Source organism: Acomys minous (genome assembly GCF_964271855.1).
Source record: "Acomys minous genome assembly, chromosome: 1".
Lineage (NCBI taxonomy): Eukaryota > Metazoa > Chordata > Mammalia > Rodentia > Muridae > Acomys > Acomys minous.
Genome location: NC_140483.1, coordinates 174,360,619 through 174,382,080, shown reverse-complemented (window position 1 = coordinate 174,382,080; position 21,462 = coordinate 174,360,619). Strand labels below are relative to the sequence as shown.

The window sequence follows — 21,462 nt, the reverse complement described above, 5'->3', positions numbered from 1 at the left end:
CAAGAGACTTGACTTTAAGAGACTCCTGTGCTGACAACTCCATGCAGTTCGGAACCAGAACAGCTGCGGCTGAACCAGGGTTCATGGGGACATGGCAAAACGCTGATACTAACCTCTTATTCAGAATGTCCCAACAGGTAAGTTACTTTCAATTTTTTATTTAAAAAAAATCCTCGAGTTGTTATGTGCCCTTTTCCCTCTGCTACTCTTCTTTCTAGATGTTTTTGAAATTGAAAAAAAAATATTGTCATAACTGTGTTACTGTAATAATGTGCAGTGTTACTTCATGGCTTCCCCAAGGGCTCCTTAAGGAAAGAGGGGGAAAGGACATAGAAGTTAGAGAAAGCAAAGGCATTTGTTGTTGCAAAGTTTCAGTGTGCAGTCTGGGTCCTGCGAAGCCTTAATTTATTTCTTTGTTTCCCGTTTTAAAAAAAGAGAGAGAGAAAGAGAGACACTACTCAACAAATTTATCTTTCTGACTCGGTGAAAGACTTGGTCAAAAGTGTCTGCTGTCTCCGAAGTAGATCTTGCAGCCGAACAGTCATAAAACGCGGGCCCCTCACAGCAGCGAGTCTGACTTGTGGTGTCTGGCGCAGCTGGCCCCAGACCTGAGCGAGGCTGTGCAGGCTTCCCTGCCGGCCGGGTCAGCCCGAAGGGCGGCAGGCTGCGCTTCTTCTCGGCCTCGGTTCTGGCTCTCGGTGGCTTCCTTCTCCCGTGCTCCCCTGGCCGTGGCTCAGCCGGCTCGGCTCGCCACCCGCCCGCCGCTCGCTGCCCGCCGCGGTGCACTCACACTCGGCGCGGCCCCTGCGTTCTCCCAGAGCCGCTCCTCGCTCAGCTGCGGTCCGCAGCTCGGTTGCTGCCCTGCCGGGAGAGCCGCCCGGAGAGCGCCAGGCCAGCGGACGGATAATTAATCACCCGCAGCCGCCCCGTACCAAGCAATCGGTGATTCGCGCCCTGCGCGCCCCGGCTCTTCTTGCACAATTGCTGGCTCTCAGGCTCCGCGGGGGAGCGAGGGTAAGAGGAAGCGAAGGGGAAACAACCCAGAAACTTTCCTCTTGGACTGTGCTCAAGTGAGGGAGGGAAGTTCCCTGGTGCCTCCCTCCCAGACACGTCTTGCTTTTCAGAAGCCTACCCCAAACCCATACAAAGCAATGAGTTAGTTTATCATCCATGAAGCACCAAAGTAGTACTGACAAATACACTGGGATGTTAGATAGATGGCGATTGTTTAAAGATTGGTCTTGCCCCACTCGTTTAAAAAAAAAATACTGCAACTGCTGTTTAATGGACCTCTTTTGTATGTAAGAGTTCGCGGAAATTGAATACTTTGGGGTAGGTTTTTAAATGTTTGGTAATGACGTAAACAAAACAGTTTGCAAAGCTGTAAACTGTCACAAGTTTAGAAATAACATTTGCCAAAGCCTGCATAGAGCCTGGCTCTTATAACATTTAATTGGTAAACAGTTTTATCAACCAGTTTTAGATAGGAGAAATGTATCTGAATAAGGTGTATTTTGACATCCTGTAGAGGGACCCTGATAGCTGCTGATACAGTAAGCTGGGATTTCAATGCAATCAACATAAACCCAGTAAGCAACTCTCTATGTACAGCCTCATTCTTTCTCGTGAAAAGTTCCGTTTCTTGTCTGGCAGAGATGCTCCTTGTCGTTGCGGGAGTGCTTTGCGAGGTGTTTTTTTTTTTTTTTTTTTCAGAAGCACGTCTCTGTCTGGGTGGCTGTCTTGTGGCTGGAAAGGTGTGTTTTCACTAAACCTTCTAACCTAATAACGTGCCCCACGTTAAAATTTAGATACCACCAATCAGGGGTTTCCTGAGTTAGTGGAGTGTGTATGCACATGCATGCCTCGGAAGGTTAGATTGCTTTAGGTATTTCCCCCTAGTGAAAAAGAGTTAATAAAACAGATAGAGATAATGATCAATTGATAAATGGCTATTGAACCACATAGATGGTGTTATATTGCCTCTTTGGCACTAGCCCATTTCCAAGTAGATTTGCATCAAGTGGTGGAAAACATTTAAGATTAAAAAAACAAAAACAAAAACAAAAAAATAAATTACACACCAAAAAAAAAAGTCAGAATTAGGAAAACAATTGAAATTTCTCATAAAGAAAGTTGTGTGGTCACCTTGCATGTTGTTTTCTGTGCAGCTGTGTGTGGGGGCTACAGAGATGTATGTGTTTTGTGTGTACCTGTATAAATGCATGTGTGTAGTGAGCATCAGTGACGATGTGAGGAGAATAAAGGTATAGGGAAGGCCTTGGGACTTAAAGCTGCTGTCTATTAAATAGACGATGAAACAAAGGATAAAAACTGCAATTTAAAAGATGCTGGCGATTGAAATATTTTGCTATAGTTTCTTTATTATCTGTTGCTGTTGTTCTGGTGTAGTTAGTGATGTGTAGCTTCCGTTTGCTTTCACAGTTACTACATACGTGCCTTCTGTGCATTTTGGAAGTCATGTAAAAGGGGGTATGAGTTCACATGTGTGTATGGGCTTTTCTTCCTCTCTAAGTTGACATTTTAGATTGTGTAAGCTTCATTTCAAATTCTGTCTAAATGAAAAAGCCTGCATGCTGTGATTGTTGAATGTGTTTGTTTTCCTTGTGTGTGGTGTGCATCAGCAGTGCTGGTTCAGTGGTGTGTGTGTGTGTGTGTGTGTGTGTGTGTGTGTGTGTGTGTAAAACATTTCCTGAAATGCTATCGCTTAATGTCAACAATTTTGAGGGATACTAGGTCAGTACCCACCTTAAGCCAGCTTTTGCTAAAGATAAAAGTTTTTCTAATTTGATCAAGTATGCAGAATTCTCCGTATCTAATTTTTTAGAATGAAAAAGGGCTTATCTGTGTGATTATTTCAATTCCTAAGTAAAAATTCATCTGATGAAGTGAATAAAATCTACTGCAGTTTTTCACATTTTTTTAAAATAGTAGAATAAAAACTTACATTTCATTGACTGCCTCAATAAGCATTGGACAAGACTGACTAGTAGAGCCAGTTTAAGCTGTTTAGAGACCGAGCTGTAGAGAACTCACCACATATGGTATTAGCTACAGAAAAACGTATGCTTGGGAGTATCTGAGGCACGCTGAAGTTGAATAATCCAGGTCTGTGTCTTCTGTAGGTAAGCTAGGAAAGGATAGAACAATCTAGATCTTGTATTTCCCATGCATGAAGTTAGATTTCCGTAAATGTAAATCTTTCCTTTTATCTAATATTAACAAATGGTTTAATGGTCCAAAGACTTGGTCTCATCGGAATTAAGTTATGATCTCCTTAAAGCTTTAAACATGACTTCTTCACTTCATTTCCCTACCTTACATTATTTTCTCTAATGTTAAAGTATGATTTTCTTTTTTTGCTTGAAAAATTATTTTCTTCTAGACAGCTATTTGATAGCATTGAAAGGTACAACTGTTGACTTTTGTAACTGAGAGTTCTGGATTCAGTTTTGATCAGTTACAAATTGATAATGTCCCAAAACCATTTTCTCTTTTTCCTCATCCCCTATAGCCCAGGACGTTATTTTGCTCAGTAGATACTGATAAGGTATTGTTACAAAGAGAAGTGGGGAGATAGTAGTGGAAAAAGGAGCTTGCTTTTGGAATTTTTTTTTAAATCAGAGGTTGAAAGGTGATTTTCTCCATATTTTGTACATGTCTGTGTATTTGAGGATGTAGCACGTAAAATCCTTAGAGCTTTCCCCAAGAGAAGATATAGTGTGATTTGAAATCTTTTTAAGAAACGACACTGTACAGGTAATGGTGATAGTGTACTTTTCACATATTACCAGAAGTATTTATACCTTTTATTATTGCTGAGGTATACTTAACCTGTTTCAAAATAAAATGCAGATCCCTTAATAACGCCTCTTTTCAGAGTAGAGTGAAATGCTAAGTTAGCATTATAGATGACTCTGCGCATCATTATGTAGTAATTTAGGATTCACCCAATGATGTAACAAAATTAACAACATAATTTCATTGTGAAACTGTGTCTTATTAAAGAACAACTGTCTGACATTCTCGTGCAGTTGCTTTGTTTAACTTCATGCAAATATTATTAGTAGTGACATTTTTCTATTGTGCATTAGACTCTCATTAGCATGATGTGTTAGTTATCGCCAGAGAAATCATTTCCTAGATAGGTAAGGGACAAAATCAAGAAAGCAAAAAATTAAATCAGTCATTTACATTAATACCAGACCATCTGCTCACCAGAGATATGACAGAGTAAACTTTTGGACTGGTATAAAACAACCTAGCACTTTTCTGAGAAATGAGTAAAAATATGTAAGAAATATAAATAACACCTTTGGAATCCATTTACAAGAGTGCTCAATACAAATTTTCCCTCTAGTTCCCTCAGTTCATGAGGGCAAACACAGTTTCAGTCATAGGATTTGTGTTTAAAATGAAAATGATGGGGATTCCCCACCTAACCCCCACCCCGTCTTTCAAAAATAATTGGAACATCACTAACAGTTTCAAGATTCACATACAGCATTGCTTGTAAGTCAGATGTCTAAACTATGTCCTGTGGCTGGTTTTTTTTTTTTTTTTTTGTAGTTCATATAATATATTTGTATTCTAAGGCTTCTCCCTCAAACTATACATCCTTTTAAACATAGGATGAATAGTCTTGTTTAATCAGAGACATGAGTAAGGCAGTTGGAAGTCAACGGACTTTGAAAAAGCCTTTCATGGCCAGGCAGCTCCCATCCCTAGGTCCCCCGCTCTATTTTCTTGTCCTCCCTTTTTGAACACTCCCTTCTTATAGTTGGTGTATTTGGGTACCTGTGTCTGACTTAACAGGGACTGACTTGACAAAACTCACCCGTATGCTAAAATGCCTGCTTGTATCTGGTGGCAGGTAGTGTTAGCTTGTTGAGTTAGCATGCTGTACCTCTGTGTCAGTTGCTCTAAACTGGAGAGATGACGTGCTTTATTTTGAAATGTTAATTCTAGGTGCATGCTGAAATTGAAATGTAACCCTTGACGTTCATTTTAATATTACAGCCTATTATAGCACACAACTAGGACTATTTGGATAATTGTTACGGTAGTGTTGAAATTGTAGCAAAGGAGCAAGTACCTGTGTTTCAGCCTTTACTTCCAAGTTTATGTTAACATCAGACTTCTCTTAACAGGTGGTATATACTATGTAATGAAGTGGGAATATAGTGGGCCTTGCCCATATGCTATTTCATGTGTACGTTAATGTAATAAAGCAAGCACAGACATATTCTCAGATGTGTATACACATGTATGAACTCATTCACAAATTTAAAGCTTATTTCTAACTTAATCACTTAAAATGATCCTGAGCATAGTTAGAGATCATTTTGATTTTTTTTTCATTCTTTCCGTTATCTGTAAACATGTAACTTGTGTTGATGTAATTTATAAAGCCTTTTTCCAAGATGAGTCAAGTAACTGCAGTAGAAAACTGAATTAGTAAGGAATGGATGTCTATACTTTTAGTATTTATATTTCTAAGTGTATCTTTATATTCACTGATAGATCCAATTGTATGTAGCAACAGATACAGAGACTGGTACAACAGAACAGACCCAAGGCTTCCACTACAACAGAGCTCCCTACCCCTGTGTCAGGGATAGGAGCCGTGGCAATTCCTCCCTTCCTAATTAGATGCTGAGCAAGGCATCTCTGGGAAGTTAGGGCAAAAGTGAGTGGGTCACAGCCAAGGCAGGATTGCAAGGATTCCAGTGATAGTGAAAGCATTCAAGTTTGCCAGGTCGCTGTGACACAGGGAGCTGATTCCAAAGGAACAGTCTGTTACAGATAGTGAGATGGCGTCATAGACTTCAGTGAAAAACAAAACCTAGAATCTCTCCTTTCCTACCTTATACATTGCATACACTTATTTAGAGGGAGACACAGTGGTGCTGCTGTGGTCTGTCTTCAGTAAGCACACATACTTAATGCTTGTCTACACCTAATTTGGTAACCTGGACTAGAATATATATATAAAAGAATCTAAGGAGAAGAAATTGAAATTTGCTTTTACCCTGTATTCATGAGTGACCTATAGTGGTTAAATTGTTTTAGGTGCTAACTGTGATAACTCCTTTTCCCCCAGGGTATAGTGAGAGGACTTTTTGGCAGCAGGGAAAACTGAGTCCTGGGATACCTTTCTCAGTGAACATTGTTGTTAAAGACCATGGGATATAGTGGTCCCAGGAGTGTCCCGTCCTGTGGAAGGATTGGAGCTTGCTGTGATGTGTGCAGAGGCATGAGTTGTGCTCAGTATGCAGATCGGCTTGTGCCTTTCCTGATCTATGCTTGCTGATCACCAACCTCTGTCCTCTAGGCTTTGGCCAGAGTAGCGCGTGTGGAGTCGTAGGAGATGATTGATGTCACTCACACCTGCCAAAGCTGATGCCATTCTGATTTCCAGAAGCGCAGCTGGCATCCACATTTTCCTAGGTGCCCCTCATCCCCCTGAAGCACCTGGGAATTAGAGGCAAAGGGGTGTCGAATACCCTCTGGGGGCACTTTGACTTCTGTTAGTTTTAGAGAAGTCAAGGAAGAGATACAGAACAGGAGCAAGCAACCCTTAGGTCCTGTTGTGTAAGCAAAATAAGTAACAGGAGGAGTTTCCTGTAGAATATTAGCTAGTGAAAATACAGAGGAAATAGGATGAAAACTTAACCCCAGGAAGAAAAATAACATGTACAGATGACATCACTAAGGGGTGCTTGGATCTGTGACTTCAGCCCACATTTCCCCCTGAGCCTGGCTTGTACAGCATCTCCCTCCCCACCCCCCCCCCACCCCCCGCTTGAGCGCATGTTTAGAGACTAGGAAAAATAAATGCATTGATTTTTTTTAAATGTGAGGCTCCCCTGTAGGAAGCCTCACAAGTTTCATAGTGTCCATTCAGCCCTCCGGTGAAGCACGCGTGACTGGAGCTGACCTGGGTAAGGACAGAGTTCAGGGTTTCTTGCTGGACACAGCACACAGCATTTTGCGCCACGGAGTGCAGAGATGAGAGAGCGTTGCCTCCTGCAGCCAGAGTCTTCCTTAATGGGGATACTACAGGAAAACAATGCATTACTCAAACCGGCGAGTTCAGGAATCAAATTCTCAGCTTATTAATCATCATTCCAATTAAGAAAAAGGATTGATCCTTTAACTACAATATAATGTCCTTTTGTTGTTCTTTAATTAAGCCCATCAGTTTTTCATTTCTCTCTGTAAAGGAGGAATAATGTTGAACTATAGGGAGCTCCTCATTGAAACCACTGACTCCCTGTAGCACAGCTGACATCTTATTTACCGGGTCTTAGGAACTGTAGTGTTACTTTGTTACTGTCTTTAGAGATTGTGGCAGCAATGGGTCTTGAGTTATGAATCTTGTTCCTGTTAAAGTACAAAGTTAGTTTGTTCCTATTTCCTGTTTCCTTTCTCATAGACTTAATTTCTTTCTTTGTTCTCCTCTCCCCTTGTTTCTCTCATTATAAAATACTGCCTTTTTTTTTTTTTGCTTAGTGGGAAGGAATTAAAACGTGTTAAAAATAACAACCATAGAAGAAAGTATCCTTTTGTAAATGTGTCACTCTGACAGAAGTTCAGGAATGTCCTGCCATCCTTACATGGTGTCCATGACAGGACTGTCCTTGTTTTACCACAGAGGAGGGTGTTGTTTTGTTTTTTGTTTTTGTTTTTTAATCTAGGGATGGCCAGGGACCTAGGGCTTTCCACTCAGAGGTTTGCTGATGCACATCCAGTTTGAGCCTTAACTTACACGGCAAAGATTGAGTCAAAGGTTTGTTGTTGTTTTTTTTTTCTTTTTCCTAAAAGTTATTTTCAGATTTATTATCTTACAGACCTGGACTTAACACCACACAAAGATGTCTTCTTAGAAGCAGGAAAAGGTATAAAGAACAGGGCAACCAGCAGAAGATGTGATGGAGGTAAACTGCAGCTAACAAGAGCTCAGACATTGAGAAGAACAATTGAAGTGACAGCACAGCCAGCATAAGCCTGGTATTACGAAACAGGCATCTAAACCATGTGCTGTATACATCATGTGAGGATTCATCCCTGTTTTGCATTGAGTGCATTTAACTCATTGTCTTAAAAAGGCATGGAGATTCTTAAAAATAACAAGATTTAAGAAAAAAAATAACAAGATTAAAAATTCTTATAAACTGGAAGGATACATCTTCCAGTATTTACCTGATGTGCTTGTGTGTGGCTGTCATGGAGCTTTCAACTTTATTAAGGTGCATCTTAGTGGCTATTGGTTCTCTAGACAATTCTTCAGGATTCACATTTGATGATCATAGTGTCTGAACTGGGGGCTTGAAAAGAAAAAAAAAATCTTCAGGATAATGAGTATTTTACCTGACAAAAATAATTACTTTCAGCTGGCTTAACATAATAACAAAACTAATATTAAAATGAGTACCTCCATTAGGAGAGTTTTAATAATGTTTTTTTTTTCCTTTCCTTCCATTACAATTAAAAGCAAGGAAGATAGCATTGAGTTATATGATTAGGATGGCTTTTTGAGACACCTGATCAGGCATGAGTAAAGAGAACTGCCCACTGATGTGCCCTGTGCCAGTGCCAGAGGGCAATGATCAGGGCTGCTACATTGTAAGATACGGTGATATTATATACTGAGCATATTCATGTGAGTGTCCCTGCAGTGTGCATGCCTGCAGGCATGATGACTCTTGACCTCCTGTCGAACCTAATGCAGGCCCAGCTAGGTTACTAGGGCAATGTGTAATATTGTTCTTACTTTGTCCTTTTCTGTTTATATATATAAAGATTAGAGTACCAGATAGAACTGAAACCGAAGTCCTGCTCTGGACTCTGGGGACAAAGTCTTATTGTTTTTCTATAGAAAATGTTACAAATCTCATATTGCCATGCAGTTGTGTGTTTTTTAAGTGATGTGTAGACACAGAGGCAGTGCAGGCCTGTTATATTGTCTGGCTGGAGACGTTTAAGTGGTTTATTTTGGGTATGTTGAGCATTTGCTAATAGCTGCCTCAAATGCAAGGAGTATATGATGGACCACCCCAAAAGAGCATTCCCACTCTAGGAAGAGCATGGTGCCTTACACTATATAACTTTGTGTTCCTAAGCACCCTCCACCCCCACACCCCAATCCTGTGCTATGAGCGAATGTAGAGCCTTGCCTCAGAGCTATGAGCTTAGCTTTTTAAAATGAAGCTCGGGGCGTCACTCCTTGAGAAATAGTGTGATTGTTTCTTGTTTTGTGAATTGCTGGTTTCAACACCCGGAGAACTGCAGTTTTCTGGAAGCAACTGCCGGGTTTTTACGTTTTAAATTTTAAGTAAAAAGTAAACCAAAAATGACACACAGCACATTGGGATGTGAACTCACACCTGCGGGCCCTGTCTTTTCCCTTAGCCTTACCTTGTTCTCCTCAAGAATTTCGGCAAGTGATCATGGGAGAGAGAGTGAATCTTAAGATACATTATTGCCAGTGTCATTATGTGCTGCAGCACAGTTTTCTCCTTTTTCTTTATTTGTGATCTTTATTGTAAGTTATGCAAGAAAGAGGATGGGAAGTGTCAGAAGTCCAACATCTGGGAGGGCTTGTTTCAGTAGCAGCCTGGAAACCAGAACCCTGGCTTCATACAGGTGAGATGTGTTATGGGAATAAAGGCCTTGTGCATTTAATGAACCCAGCCTGCCTGTCAGCTTGGTTTTTCATGCACCATTGTTGTTCAAATAAGAAAAAGAGAGTGTTCACAGCCTGTGGTGAGATTAGAGTAATGAAAATGAAGTGTTAATCTGTTGATAGGAAGCACATCCCATATCCTACATCCCGGCCACATTCACGCATGTATAATATATTCCAGGTTCTCTCATGGCCAGAGAAGCCTGGATGTTCATTATATTAAAAACACTCTTTTGTTGAAAGCGAGAAGTTGGCTGCTCTGACTGTGGGTAAATAGCTACTCTATACAATTTCTTAATAAAGCAACGGCTCCTGGCCTCTGAAGATTCTGATAACCTGCTGCTCTTGTGCCTGCGCGTTCTGCGTGTCTGATCTGCAGAGTGTCCTGATGACCCCAAGTGGAGGCTGCATTGGGACACCCTTTTGTAGGAATTAGTGACTAATAGGGGAAAGGGGAAGTTAAAGGACAGCAGTATTTTTCTCTATATAAATAAAGATTAAATAAAATTAAACATTCATTATTCTCTATTTATCATCTTTTAAAACAGTACATTGTAAAAATGCAGCAAGATTGGGACATTATACGTGCAGATGGGTTAGGATAGGAGCCTGAAGCTTTAGTGAAGGGGGTAGCTGAAGGCTTGGGAATCAAGGAAGAGAATTGTCTTTTCTTCATAAAGCTATTTTGGAATGACATGAAAAGAAAATTACAAACGCTACTTTTCTAGAATTACTGTTTTACATTTTTACCGTTAAACACTAATTCTTAAAGAAATAATACTTATAAAAAATGAAACAGGGTTAGTTTTACACTACAGCAAGGTGTTTTAAAGAAGAAAATGGTGAACACTGGTTCAAGGCCCTTTACATAATAGCATCAGTTAAAGAAGCATCTTAAGAAATGATGTGGAAAGAAGTACAAAAGGGGAGGGAATAGATAAATTAATAAGCGAGTTCCAGGTGTCTGTTTATAATTGCTCAAATTTCAAACATAATAGAAATTAAGGAAGAATGTTTCCCATAAGGAAAGCATCACTGCCATTTGGGTATCAACCCAAACTACATTCATGATGCCCACACTTAGCATATTTTCTGTTTTCCTATTCACCTAGGAGTTAAGGACTTCAGTATGATCATTATAATTTTGTCAACTGTTTAGTGCTGTTAAAGTTATTCAGAATCAAGAAAAATGGGGGATTAGGACTGACTGTAAAGTATATTTAGCATATGCTCAAGGATTCCTTTCTTTGAGAAAAATTGAAAGAAAAACCTTCCTCATACAGAGGAAGCATCCCATTAAAAATAATCTCTCAAGTATATGGCGTGATTATAAAACAGTATGCCACAGTTGATCTAAGTCTTATTCTGATAATTTGATATATGACTGATCATAGCCTACTCAATAAAGTCTGTTTGGAGATCTAAGTTTTCCTTGGCTACAGTAATTAGCTAGAGATAACCTCTTTTTAATATGGTCGGATAAAATGATAAGTAGAGCATTTTAATTTGTTTGTAAAATTCACTAATAGGTTCAAATGCCGAGATGTTGTGGTTGATTATGAACTGTAAATACAATTTTTGCACTTGCTTTTGGTTAAAAATAAAGGCAAGCCAAAAGAAAGAAATGTGTGGTGACTTTGTTGTAGACATCTGCTTTTAAGTAATAGCCATTTTTAAATAAATATGCCATGACTATTTGGGTCATTTGAACCCCCCAGTAATGACTATATAAGTATAAATGTCAGATGTTGTCATACAAGTGGGGCCAGTTAAGATTAGTACATATTATGGTATTCAGGCATCCTAAATGTTGACTTTTAAAATGTACCTTAAAGTCATATACTATTTTCCTATTAGGGTCCATTTTCCTCTTGAGTACATGATACCTCTAGCAAGGAAGTGTAAAAGTATTAACATGTGGAGAATCAGAGTGCATACAGAGTTGAATACTAGTTTATATGAGCATCCTTTCTAGGCAGCAGGGAGGAATGAAGTTGATTGGAAACCCATGTAAACATCTGATGCATCACTGTATAAGAACAGGTCATCAATTTGAAATTTACTACTTAGATTTTGTTTTAAATTATGGTATTGAGTTTTCTTTGCTCCACAATTATATTTAACTGGAACAACTACATTTGGAAGTAAAGTTTGCTATCCATTGTAATTCAAGATATAAACTCATGAAATACATAAATATGAACACACATACATATATATTTTTAGAATACTTGTCCTGTTTTTGCAGCAAGTCTACAAACTCTTCTGGAATAGTTATGAAAAGGTTGACAGTTACCTAAAATACTGAACATGAAGTTAGCAGAATGGGCCTGGTGGGTCTGTGGTAGACCAGAAAGCTCATCTCTTAACCACTGAAGTGGTAATTCTGGGGTCCAGAGCATTGTTGCCAGGTGAGAATGCAGACCCTCTGGTTGCCAGATCACCTCCTTTTTCCTTTAATGAGAAGCCAGAAACACAATTTTTATGTGAAATCTCATGGTTCTGAAATCTTGGCAACATATTCAGATATTTAAAAAACTGTGTGTCCAAACAAAACTCATTTGTAGGCTATATTCAGCCATTGGCTGCCAGATAGAAACCTCTGTTTTAGATAATATTTTAATGGATGAAGATAATAGTTTCATTGCATGTGATCATTCATCTTGGGAATTCCCCACTGGGATGAATTGAGTTCATTTTCCCCCTGCAATTAAAACAAGTAAGTTTAGTAAATATATTTCTGCTTTTGGGTATTTTGATGTATAGCCTTTTCCTTATGATCTATATTCAAAGAAAAATTAAATTTATGGACAGAATAATGTAATATAATTATTTAATTGTAAGTAGGCATACAAAATTTTAGAGTTAGAGAAAAATAGAATATTTCCAAATTCTGAAAAGAATCCCAGGTTTTGTGTCAGTAATTGATACAGATGAAAAGCTAAGTTCAACTATAAAGAGCTTTTCATCTCACCTTAAGCAGTGAATTCTTGGCCCTGAATCTTTGTGGGATTGCTATAATTTACCAGTCCAATTGATTGTGATGTCACAAGGAGGAGATAGACCACAAGGGGAAAACTTCCCCATACTAATTCGTGCAAGGCCAATAGTGTATCCCTGCTCCAGGAAAACATCATTTATATTGTATAAGATGAGGCTTTCAATGTCAGTCTATATTTTTTGAAGGTTCTCTTTAAAAGAAATAAGCTACTCATAATTGAAATTCTCCAGGCAAATCAGATATCAACATTTCCAACAGAACAGTTAATTAATTGGTTTGGATTTCAAATTGAAGGTCATCCTGTTATTGATTTTCGTGGGAACAAGAAACAAGAGCATCTTGTTAAGACAATCTGCAAATGGGACCTAGGTGTGCCTAGGGTTCTGCCCTGGGTCTTGGTCACTGTATCTGGACAGAGTCAGAAACCTACCAGAAGGGAACCTTCTCTGTAGGAACACAACAAGCTCTTGAGTTGCTTCCAAAACTGCAGAAAAAGTCATAGATCCGAGCAAAGACCTGATGAACTTGCTGGTCTTCCAGTAAGTCAAGTGTCTGAAACCAAGAGTATATGGGGCCTGTGATGGAACACCTGTCAGTGTGTTGGGAAGAGGCTGGGATGCTGTGCTCGGGAAGTTCAGCATCAAAGCCACCGGGACTTAACACCTCCCCTCCGGAAGCCTTTTACCTGGCAGTTGGATTAAATACCTTTCATACAAGGTGCTGGAGGAACTTTAATACTAGGGAGAGCAGTAAAGGGGCAATAACCAGAAGAGAAAGTAGCATAGCCCTTTCACTATTACTAGGCTTTATAAGATAACATGTGCTGCATGTTTGGTAGATAATTTTGTCATTATTTGGGCCAGGCTTTTAAAAGGCACCCTTTCTCTCTCCTGCTGTGCTTATATACTTTGAGAAAGGTGCAGTGTCATCTTAGCTTTGTTAACTAGGTGGGAGTACACTGCAGCTTTCACTTAGAGTTCAAAGTAGAGTTCTCCATGAAATGGCACACAGTCAAAGGTAGGTCTTCCTGTTCTGCATACGCTGCAGCTGGTAATGCAGTTATCTGCGACTTCACATACCTCTGTGTAGGCACGACAGTGGCACCATCCTTCTACTTTAAGACTTAACATTCCACAGCACCATCTCAGGTTTATCATGTGCTTCAAAGCCTGCTCATCCCTCAGAGAATGTCAAGTTTAAGCATGTCATTTTGCCATAGTCACAGTTAACATAAAAAAGAAAAAGAAAAAGGAAGCATGTCTTTTCATGGCTGATTTTTTTTCCCCCAGGTAACACTTGAAACATCTCAGTTCCTTACTGAGTCCCTCTTATGACCCATTGTGGCTGTCCTATTGAATTCTGTAGACAGACCCTTTTGGTAGTGGTTGGACACTCCCTATGCATGAAAATAACATGGGTCATAATTGGTTTGAGGTGTTGAGACAACATCAGCAGCTTTTTTTTCCCTTCAGCTCTTAGAACTCCTGACTTTGCAATCAATCCATTCTTCACCCCAACTCCTCAACCTCCCACCCTTACCCCTGTTGGGATTTTCCAGATGTGCAGCTGGGGTGGAAAAGAGCATGTAAAGTTGTAAATATTGGGTTGGCGTTTCTCACTATAAAAGGCTAATGATAGGAGAAAGCCCATGGGGCTGCTCATCCTTATCTCTTGGTATCCCTTTCTCTCCTGAGTGGTAAAAAGCACATACCCTTTAGGAGCTTCCTGGTTTTTCATTCCTACCTCAGTCAATAAATTGTTCCTGTCTATGCTTTGCATCTCCGAGATGGAACTTGACGGACTAGTCAGCATTGCAAAGGTCACCCTAAAGCTATTGGCAGCATGCGTTGCCATTTGTTGCTGAGGGATGATAATGCGACTGTAGCAGTTAACTGGATGTATTAGACCGTGTGGCTTTCCCAGAATACTAAGCTATCTACTTATTTCTTCTAACCACCTGATAGACTGCCCGTTCATAAGGTTTCTCAAGTGCATTTTTGAAGGAATCCTAATGATATTGAAATACCAGTGCTTTGTCCACAGGATGGATAATTTATGCAGAATATGTATCTAGTGTGTTGTTCTGCTTTTGTGAAAATACTTTTAAATTATTCTCATCTATTAGGGTTTTCTTTTTGTCTGAAAATTCTGATGTTTCAGCAAGTTTGAAATTTCAAGTTTTTTTTTTTAAGTTATTTACAGATTGTCTTCTAGGGTACAGTATCTTCCAGGCTTTGCTTGTTGTAAGGGGAAAATTAAAAAGTATTATTTTTTATGTTACTCCTCAGAAATATCAAATGGAGAAATTACATTTTTGGTGTTAGATTTTAAGTTTATACGTAGAACATAAGTAAGTGCCGTCCATCTTTTCATGTCTTTAAATTTAGCAGTTTGTTCACTAAAATGCTACTTAAATAAATTACAACCAGAATTATAAACGAAGAGCTGCATGATCGCCTTACTTGGGTGGAGACTGTACTTGGAATAGCTTTGGTTCCAGTTGACCCCTGAAACAATTTCTGTCCACAGACAACATCTTTACCTTGTCTCTCATCTAACCGTGTGAGTGAAGATCTAAGGTGCTAAGGTGCCTGTGACACCGTTAATTATTTTCCCATAATCATCTATTTGAGATGAATTACTTTCTCAAATGTTTTATTAGACAGGTGGCCTCGCATTCCCTGGTTTCATCTGTTCTCATCACATTGGGTAAGCCATTTAAAGTTAGCTCTTTGGTGTCAGAATGAGAAAGTGAAGACCCAGAGAGATCCCTTAAATTACCCTTCCGAAACGTGGATAAGGACAGAGTCTATCCTGCCGTCCTCGCACGTATCTGCTCACTTGTTTCTTATGGAGCCAGACAAGTGTAACAGGAGGAGAATATATCCCCTCTCCAAAGGGATGGAACCGAAGCAGCACTTAAACAATTATTTTGTTGTTGTAGCAATTCAACGGTAAAAGACACGGGACCAAAATGCTCCAAATAGAGTGGCCAGTACTGCATTCAGACTGAATAATATTTGAGAACAAGATAGAGTGACAGAGCTGTAGGTTCTTTGTGGCCCAGATGTTGAAGGAACTTTTCTATGTGTACGCATACTTATCTTACATTAACAATCACTTCATTTTTTCCCTAGTTGACCCATTCTCCAGACCTTTAAAAAAACCTTTTAAGTGGATGTAAATTCCATTTTAATTAGACAAGTGCAATCTAATACTGCAACTAGCCTGGAATGGGGAAAACATGTTTAATGCAACCCAAATCAACCATATCCAGATAATTCCCCTGGTCTTTGTAACAGTCCGTCCCCCACCTCCACAATTAAATGACCCTGTTAGTTTCAGATTCAAGAAGACATTTAAGGTCCATTTTTAAAAATGATCATCTTTTACAGGCTTTTTTTTTTTGCCTCTTGCATTTCTCTTTCTTCCTTTTGCCACACAGCTGTCACTGGTATAAGGGAAAGGTTGGGGGGAGGGGAAGAGGAGGAAGCCCTGATCAAATCGTGTCACGTAGCACTAATTCATCTGCTCTCATTAGAGGGAGCGAGGGACAGCAGTGATGGCCAAGAGCCGCACTCCACACATGACACGCGCACAGTTTGGGGAATAGAAAATTGCTTTCTCAGGAAGCCCAGCCAATTAAGGACTTGACCATATTGAATGTCAAGTGTTAATTTAGGTTTTTCTTCATTTTCCCAGTAGTAATGTGGGTCCTGTGATGAGCAAATACATGTCAAGTAAAAGTTGATTGCATGAAGGACCTGGGTATTATATGTCACTGACAAGTCACAAATGTACTCAAGTCTTTTAACCCCTTAGGTGAGTGTGGTGGGGGAGGGGAAGAAGAGAAGGGGATTAATGGTACCATAATGATAAGAATAGATATGTATGTGGTAGGAGCGTGGATGGACAGACAGGAATGGTAATTGATGGGAAAAAAGAATCCTGGGGATTGGACCATTCTTCCTCCGTGCATACAAACAGTAGTTTCTAGAAAAGCACGCACATAGGTGATACTTCTTCACTGCACATGTACCGTCTAGAATAGTAAGTAGCATCTTATTTCCTAAGATTTTATGAAAAAGGAAAATAGAATACTCTGTGGTCTTGAGTACGGAAATTTCTCATTACTTATCTCCTCTGAAGTAAATAAAATTCATTAAATAACTATTATTTTAGATATTTTTGGCTCACTGCAGCTATATAATATCTGTACTCATTATTTTAGTTTCCAATTAATATTCATTTAAAATTAACTGTGTGGTACTGTCATAGCAAAGATGCAAAACTGAAAAGAATGTTTGTTTTCTGAATGTCTCTATAAGACGGTATTTAGCCAATAGAAGGCTCATCCTTGTCTTTCATTTCTGTTTTCTCTCTCTCTCTCTCTCTCTCTCTCTCTCTCTCTCTCTCTCTCTCTCTTTTGGTGCCCATTTGTGGACCAGAAAAGGGTCCAGCCAGTGAGATAATTTTGCCTTTTTTCAACTAAATGTTGAAGGTTGTCCATCATGTGCAGCATCTCATTTCCATTCATCAGCATGCATTTACATATGAATGTCCCCAAAATAAAAGAAAGTCTGTTTCTGTTGCAATTGTACGAGAGCAAATAAAAATACCCCTGCAGCTCCAAATACTGCTGTGTGTAGTGTAAGGAATTGTAAAAGTCAACACAGTCACAACCTGGCAACTTTGTGACGATATATAGAAACACTTTTCCCTTCGTATCTTTTAAGATAGGATCTAAAAACACTTTCTTAAAATGTACCCTTTTCCATTTATTTGAAAATTGTAAACAGACTTGCCTTTGCAGATTGACAGTGCTTATTATTCCTTAAAAAGGTAAGTCAGGTAACACACGAATGTAGGCAGCATAAATTACTAACAGCCTTTCTGTTAGGTTGGAAGCTGCTATCAACTGTATTGAAATTTATAGTATAGGAAACAATCTCAGGAATTTCCGTGTTTCATCGAGTAAGTTTTCCTCAAGAAAATAAAAGGTTCCTGCAGGTAGATTCTCTCCTCTCTGTCTCAGAACGAACCGAATAGGATGAGGTTGGTTCTTTGCTTTGATAAGCTCCGTCTGTGGGATTCTGGTGGCATTGAAGAGCACTGTTTAATTACAGCGTCTTTTGTCAGCAGCTTCTCTTCCTCTGGGTACAGCAAGAGACTTAAGGAAGTTTCTGTAAAGTAAATTCTGATGATGGCAGCTCAGGTTGCTGACCCAAGGTATTCCGCTCCTCTGTGTCACTTTTGACGGATGGCACCTAATGCAATCAACCACAGGCCAGCAGAGCCTTGCCTTTGCTTGCTTTAGTAGCTGGACCATGGTAGTTTTCTTCCCCTCCTCCCCTGGGCTCCCTTCAGGAGCCAGCTCTTCTCTGTAGGCCTCACCAAGATTTGAGCCAAAATGGGGGGGGGGGGGCTGGGTTGGGGGGGGGGAGGCTGGAGGAAGAGTGGTGGACCTAGAACAGGCCTTTCCTAACTGTCTCCTTCCCCAACAGTGAGAGCAAGAGCCGGCCTCCCTTTGCGTGTGTTTTTGATAAATTTAAGAAGTCAAATCGCTGACACAGATAGATAATCCGAGTGTATAGGGTGAAGAGTTATAAATTAACACATTATTCCCTCTTAATGTGAAATACTTGAGAATGCATTTTCTCAGTCCCCTGACATCCACCCAGTGAGGGCTCTCATTGTACTTTTCAAGTGGCATTGATTTGTTAAAGCGCTGAATTAGCATCTCCGGCCAGCTGCCCCGTCTACTGCAGCGTCCAGGGGCTTGGTCCCTCTGTCTCTCCCCGCCACCCTTCTGTATTTCAGCCCCTCCCACCCCCCCCCACCTGATTCTTTCACTCCTCCCTTCTCATTCTCACACTTTCTTGCCCTCTACTTCACTGTCCTCTCTTGTTAGCTTTTCTTTCTGACTGGTCCTGTCCAGCACCACCTCTTTACAGTTCATTCTTTTCTTTTCTTTCTTTCTTTTTTTTTTTTTTCCCTTGTCCATACCTCTCCTTCCCCTTCTCCCCCTCTGAGGCTTTCCTGCACTCAGTGTTAAAGCCTGTTACCTCAATGTGTGTGTATGTGTGCCATTGGCTTAACGTGAAGTGTTGAAGAAAATACATTAAAATGTGCGTGTTTATTTGCAAAAATAATATGTGCTCTTTGTAGAGGAAGTTAGTAAGGAAAAAAATCTCATTTATTTTGGTTTATAGAATTCAAAACATATTGTAGAAGTTTTGAACTCAAGTCTTTAAGTGACATTTAATGTGGTAAAGGTTTCTGGTTCAAACAAGATGGAAACTACCAGTGGTTACCAAGTATTTTTTTTTTATCGTTTCTTATGTCATTATTAAAATAGTTTTTGCAAAATTTCTTGGTATTTTTAGATTTCTTACATTTGACTGTGTGTGTGTGTGTGTGTGTGCGTGTATGAGAGAGAGAGAGAGAGAGAGAGAGAGAGAGAGAGAGAGAGAGAGAGGGAGGGAGAAAGCGAGCGCACACGCACATACAGGAGCATGTGTGTGCGTACAGGAGCACATGTATGTGCAGATGCGAGAGCATGTGTGCAGCAGTCAGAGATCCATGTCTGGTGTTATCCTCAGTCTTGCCTCTCATTGAACTCACCGTTTACCTAAGCTGCTTGACTGGCTGGCCAGCAAGCTATAGGATTTTTTTTTCTCTGCCTTCCCAGCACTGAGTTTTTAGGCACACTGTGCACAGCTTTTTGTCTGCCCGCTGGGAAACCAAACTCAGTCCCAACGTGTTTGTGTGTCAAGAGCTTTACCCACTGCCCTTGAGTTAACGTTCTGGTGTGACGTCTTTCTTCAGGCTCCATGTTATTCTGATCATACTTGCTTTTATTATTAGTGCATCTTCATACAGAATAAGTTTCATTTTGATATTTGTAGCAATTTAAGATTTTCTGATACGCAACATGGTGAATAGACGATAAAATTGGTTAGAAATTTGTTTGAAAATAATGTTTTTACCCCCTTATTTACTGATGTGTCCTAAATTCCAGGTTGTTTCAGAAGTCATATGTGGGTGATGACGGGAGAGAGTGACAGGTGTCTCCTGTGCAGATTCACAGACTTGGGTTTCTTTTCTTTCTTTAGATATTGGTCCTTGGACCAGTAAGATGGCCCAGCAGGTAAAGGTGCTTGCCACCAAGCCAAGTGACCTGAGTTTAATCCCCAGGGGACACATTGTAGTAAGTGAGAACTGGCTCTTACAAGTTCTACTCTCACCTTCACTCCTGTCATTTCGAGGACACATACATGTACACACAGTAAATACTGGTCTCAAACACTTGGGGATCACTATGTTGATTAATTTGATGTAAGCAGAAGAGTGTGTCTGCTAGGAATTAGACAGACATCTTATGTAGTTTTAATTTTATGGCTTCATATTGCTCTGCCTTCAGTTTTAGTAGGCTTCAAGTTGATGACATCACAACGAGAATTTGAATTTATTGATTGATAATAAATCAAATGCCTTGAAGAAAATCAAATGTCTATTGCCCTATTTCTTCATAGAGTCTAAACTGGTAACTTGACTCAGTATTTATATTTTGAAGTGGGAATAGTTTATGTAAGTACAATATTTGCTTCTGTGTTGGATTGACTTCCCACCATTCAAACATGATCTCTTCGTTTTAAAAGAAGTTAATTGTCCTTCTCTATGGACTTGCCATGGCTTCGCTAAGGTAAAGGGATTAGAATGACTTTTCAAAGCATGAAAATGTCTGTGTAAAGGAAAAAAAGGGTCTTTTAACTAGGGCTCACACTAATTCCAGCTACTAAGAAGACAGAAATTACACTGAAGCGTCCTATTTGGCTCATCTTCTATGTGCATGTTAACGTGCTTTGAGATCATCATTTTGTATTTTAGGGTGCTCTCTTACAGAAGTAAGATGTTCTTCATTTTTTTTTTTTTTTTTTTTTTTTTTTTTACTGAAAAGGCCCATGGCTTCACTGCATCCCTTCTGCAGGGATACCTGCCTTCTGCAAGGACACCTGCCTTCTGCAGGGAGACTCTCTGCTTGCTCACCTGGCTGCAGTGCTGGGTCAGGATAAGGAGGACCTGCCCTGACCATGACAGAACAAGCTTGAAAGTGAAAATGTTACCTAAGAAAACAACAGGAGTGAGCAAAAAGGGGATTAAAAAAAAAAGATAGCAAAAACCCTGTTCTGAAAGCCAACATGAATGGGGAGAATTGTGGTAAGGGTGGCCAGAAGAATGCTAGGGGAAATGATGTCCTGTTGTGCACAATTATAGTCTCTGGTGACATTGGTGTCTTTAAACACTGAGGTCCACGCTGATGCCGGAACACACTTTAAGAGGGAGGGGTGTGGCTCATGCTTGAAGCACCTGCTTAGGATGCCTGATACCCTGAATTTCATCTTCAGTGCTGAAATGAACAAGCATGTACATTTGTGGTTTTATTTTGACTGATTTATGCGTCTTTACCATGTTGATGACTGAACCCAGAACCTTGCCAATGCTAGGTGAGTCCTCTGCAACTGTGCTACGTCCCCAGGCCACTGCTTGGGACTTAACATGTCTCATTACGTGCAGGCACGTTTTGTCTTGTTTCTTCGCTTTTTGGTTTACATTGCTAGGAAGTAGTCTCTGAACAAGTAACAAATCTACTTGAGTTGCGTGCTTGTGTTGTGATAATACTCTAGCTGTGCGAAACGGTTAACTGCATTTTGGAGTTCTTCACCTTTGAATTTTTCTCTAAAACTGTCAAGAG

At 39.9% G+C, this 21,462-nt stretch overlaps 1 protein-coding gene across 7 annotated transcripts in view; it reads left to right on the top strand.

The window, feature by feature from the left end:
- The window catches only part of BNC2 (basonuclin zinc finger protein 2), a 414,736-nt gene that overhangs the window by 133,116 nt on the left and 260,158 nt on the right, over positions 1 to 21,462 (top strand). For 5 of the 7 annotated variants that reach the window (XM_084787363.1, XM_084787365.1, XM_084787362.1 and 2 more), the window contains one exon: positions 1 to 137. This exon is cut by the window's left edge and continues 64 nt beyond it. The exons of the other annotated variants lie outside the window; for them this stretch is intronic. In XM_084787363.1, coding sequence (XP_084643489.1) covers positions 1 to 137 — 137 coding nt within the window. The remainder of the gene's footprint in view (positions 138 to 21,462) is intronic. 7 annotated transcript variants of the gene reach the window in all.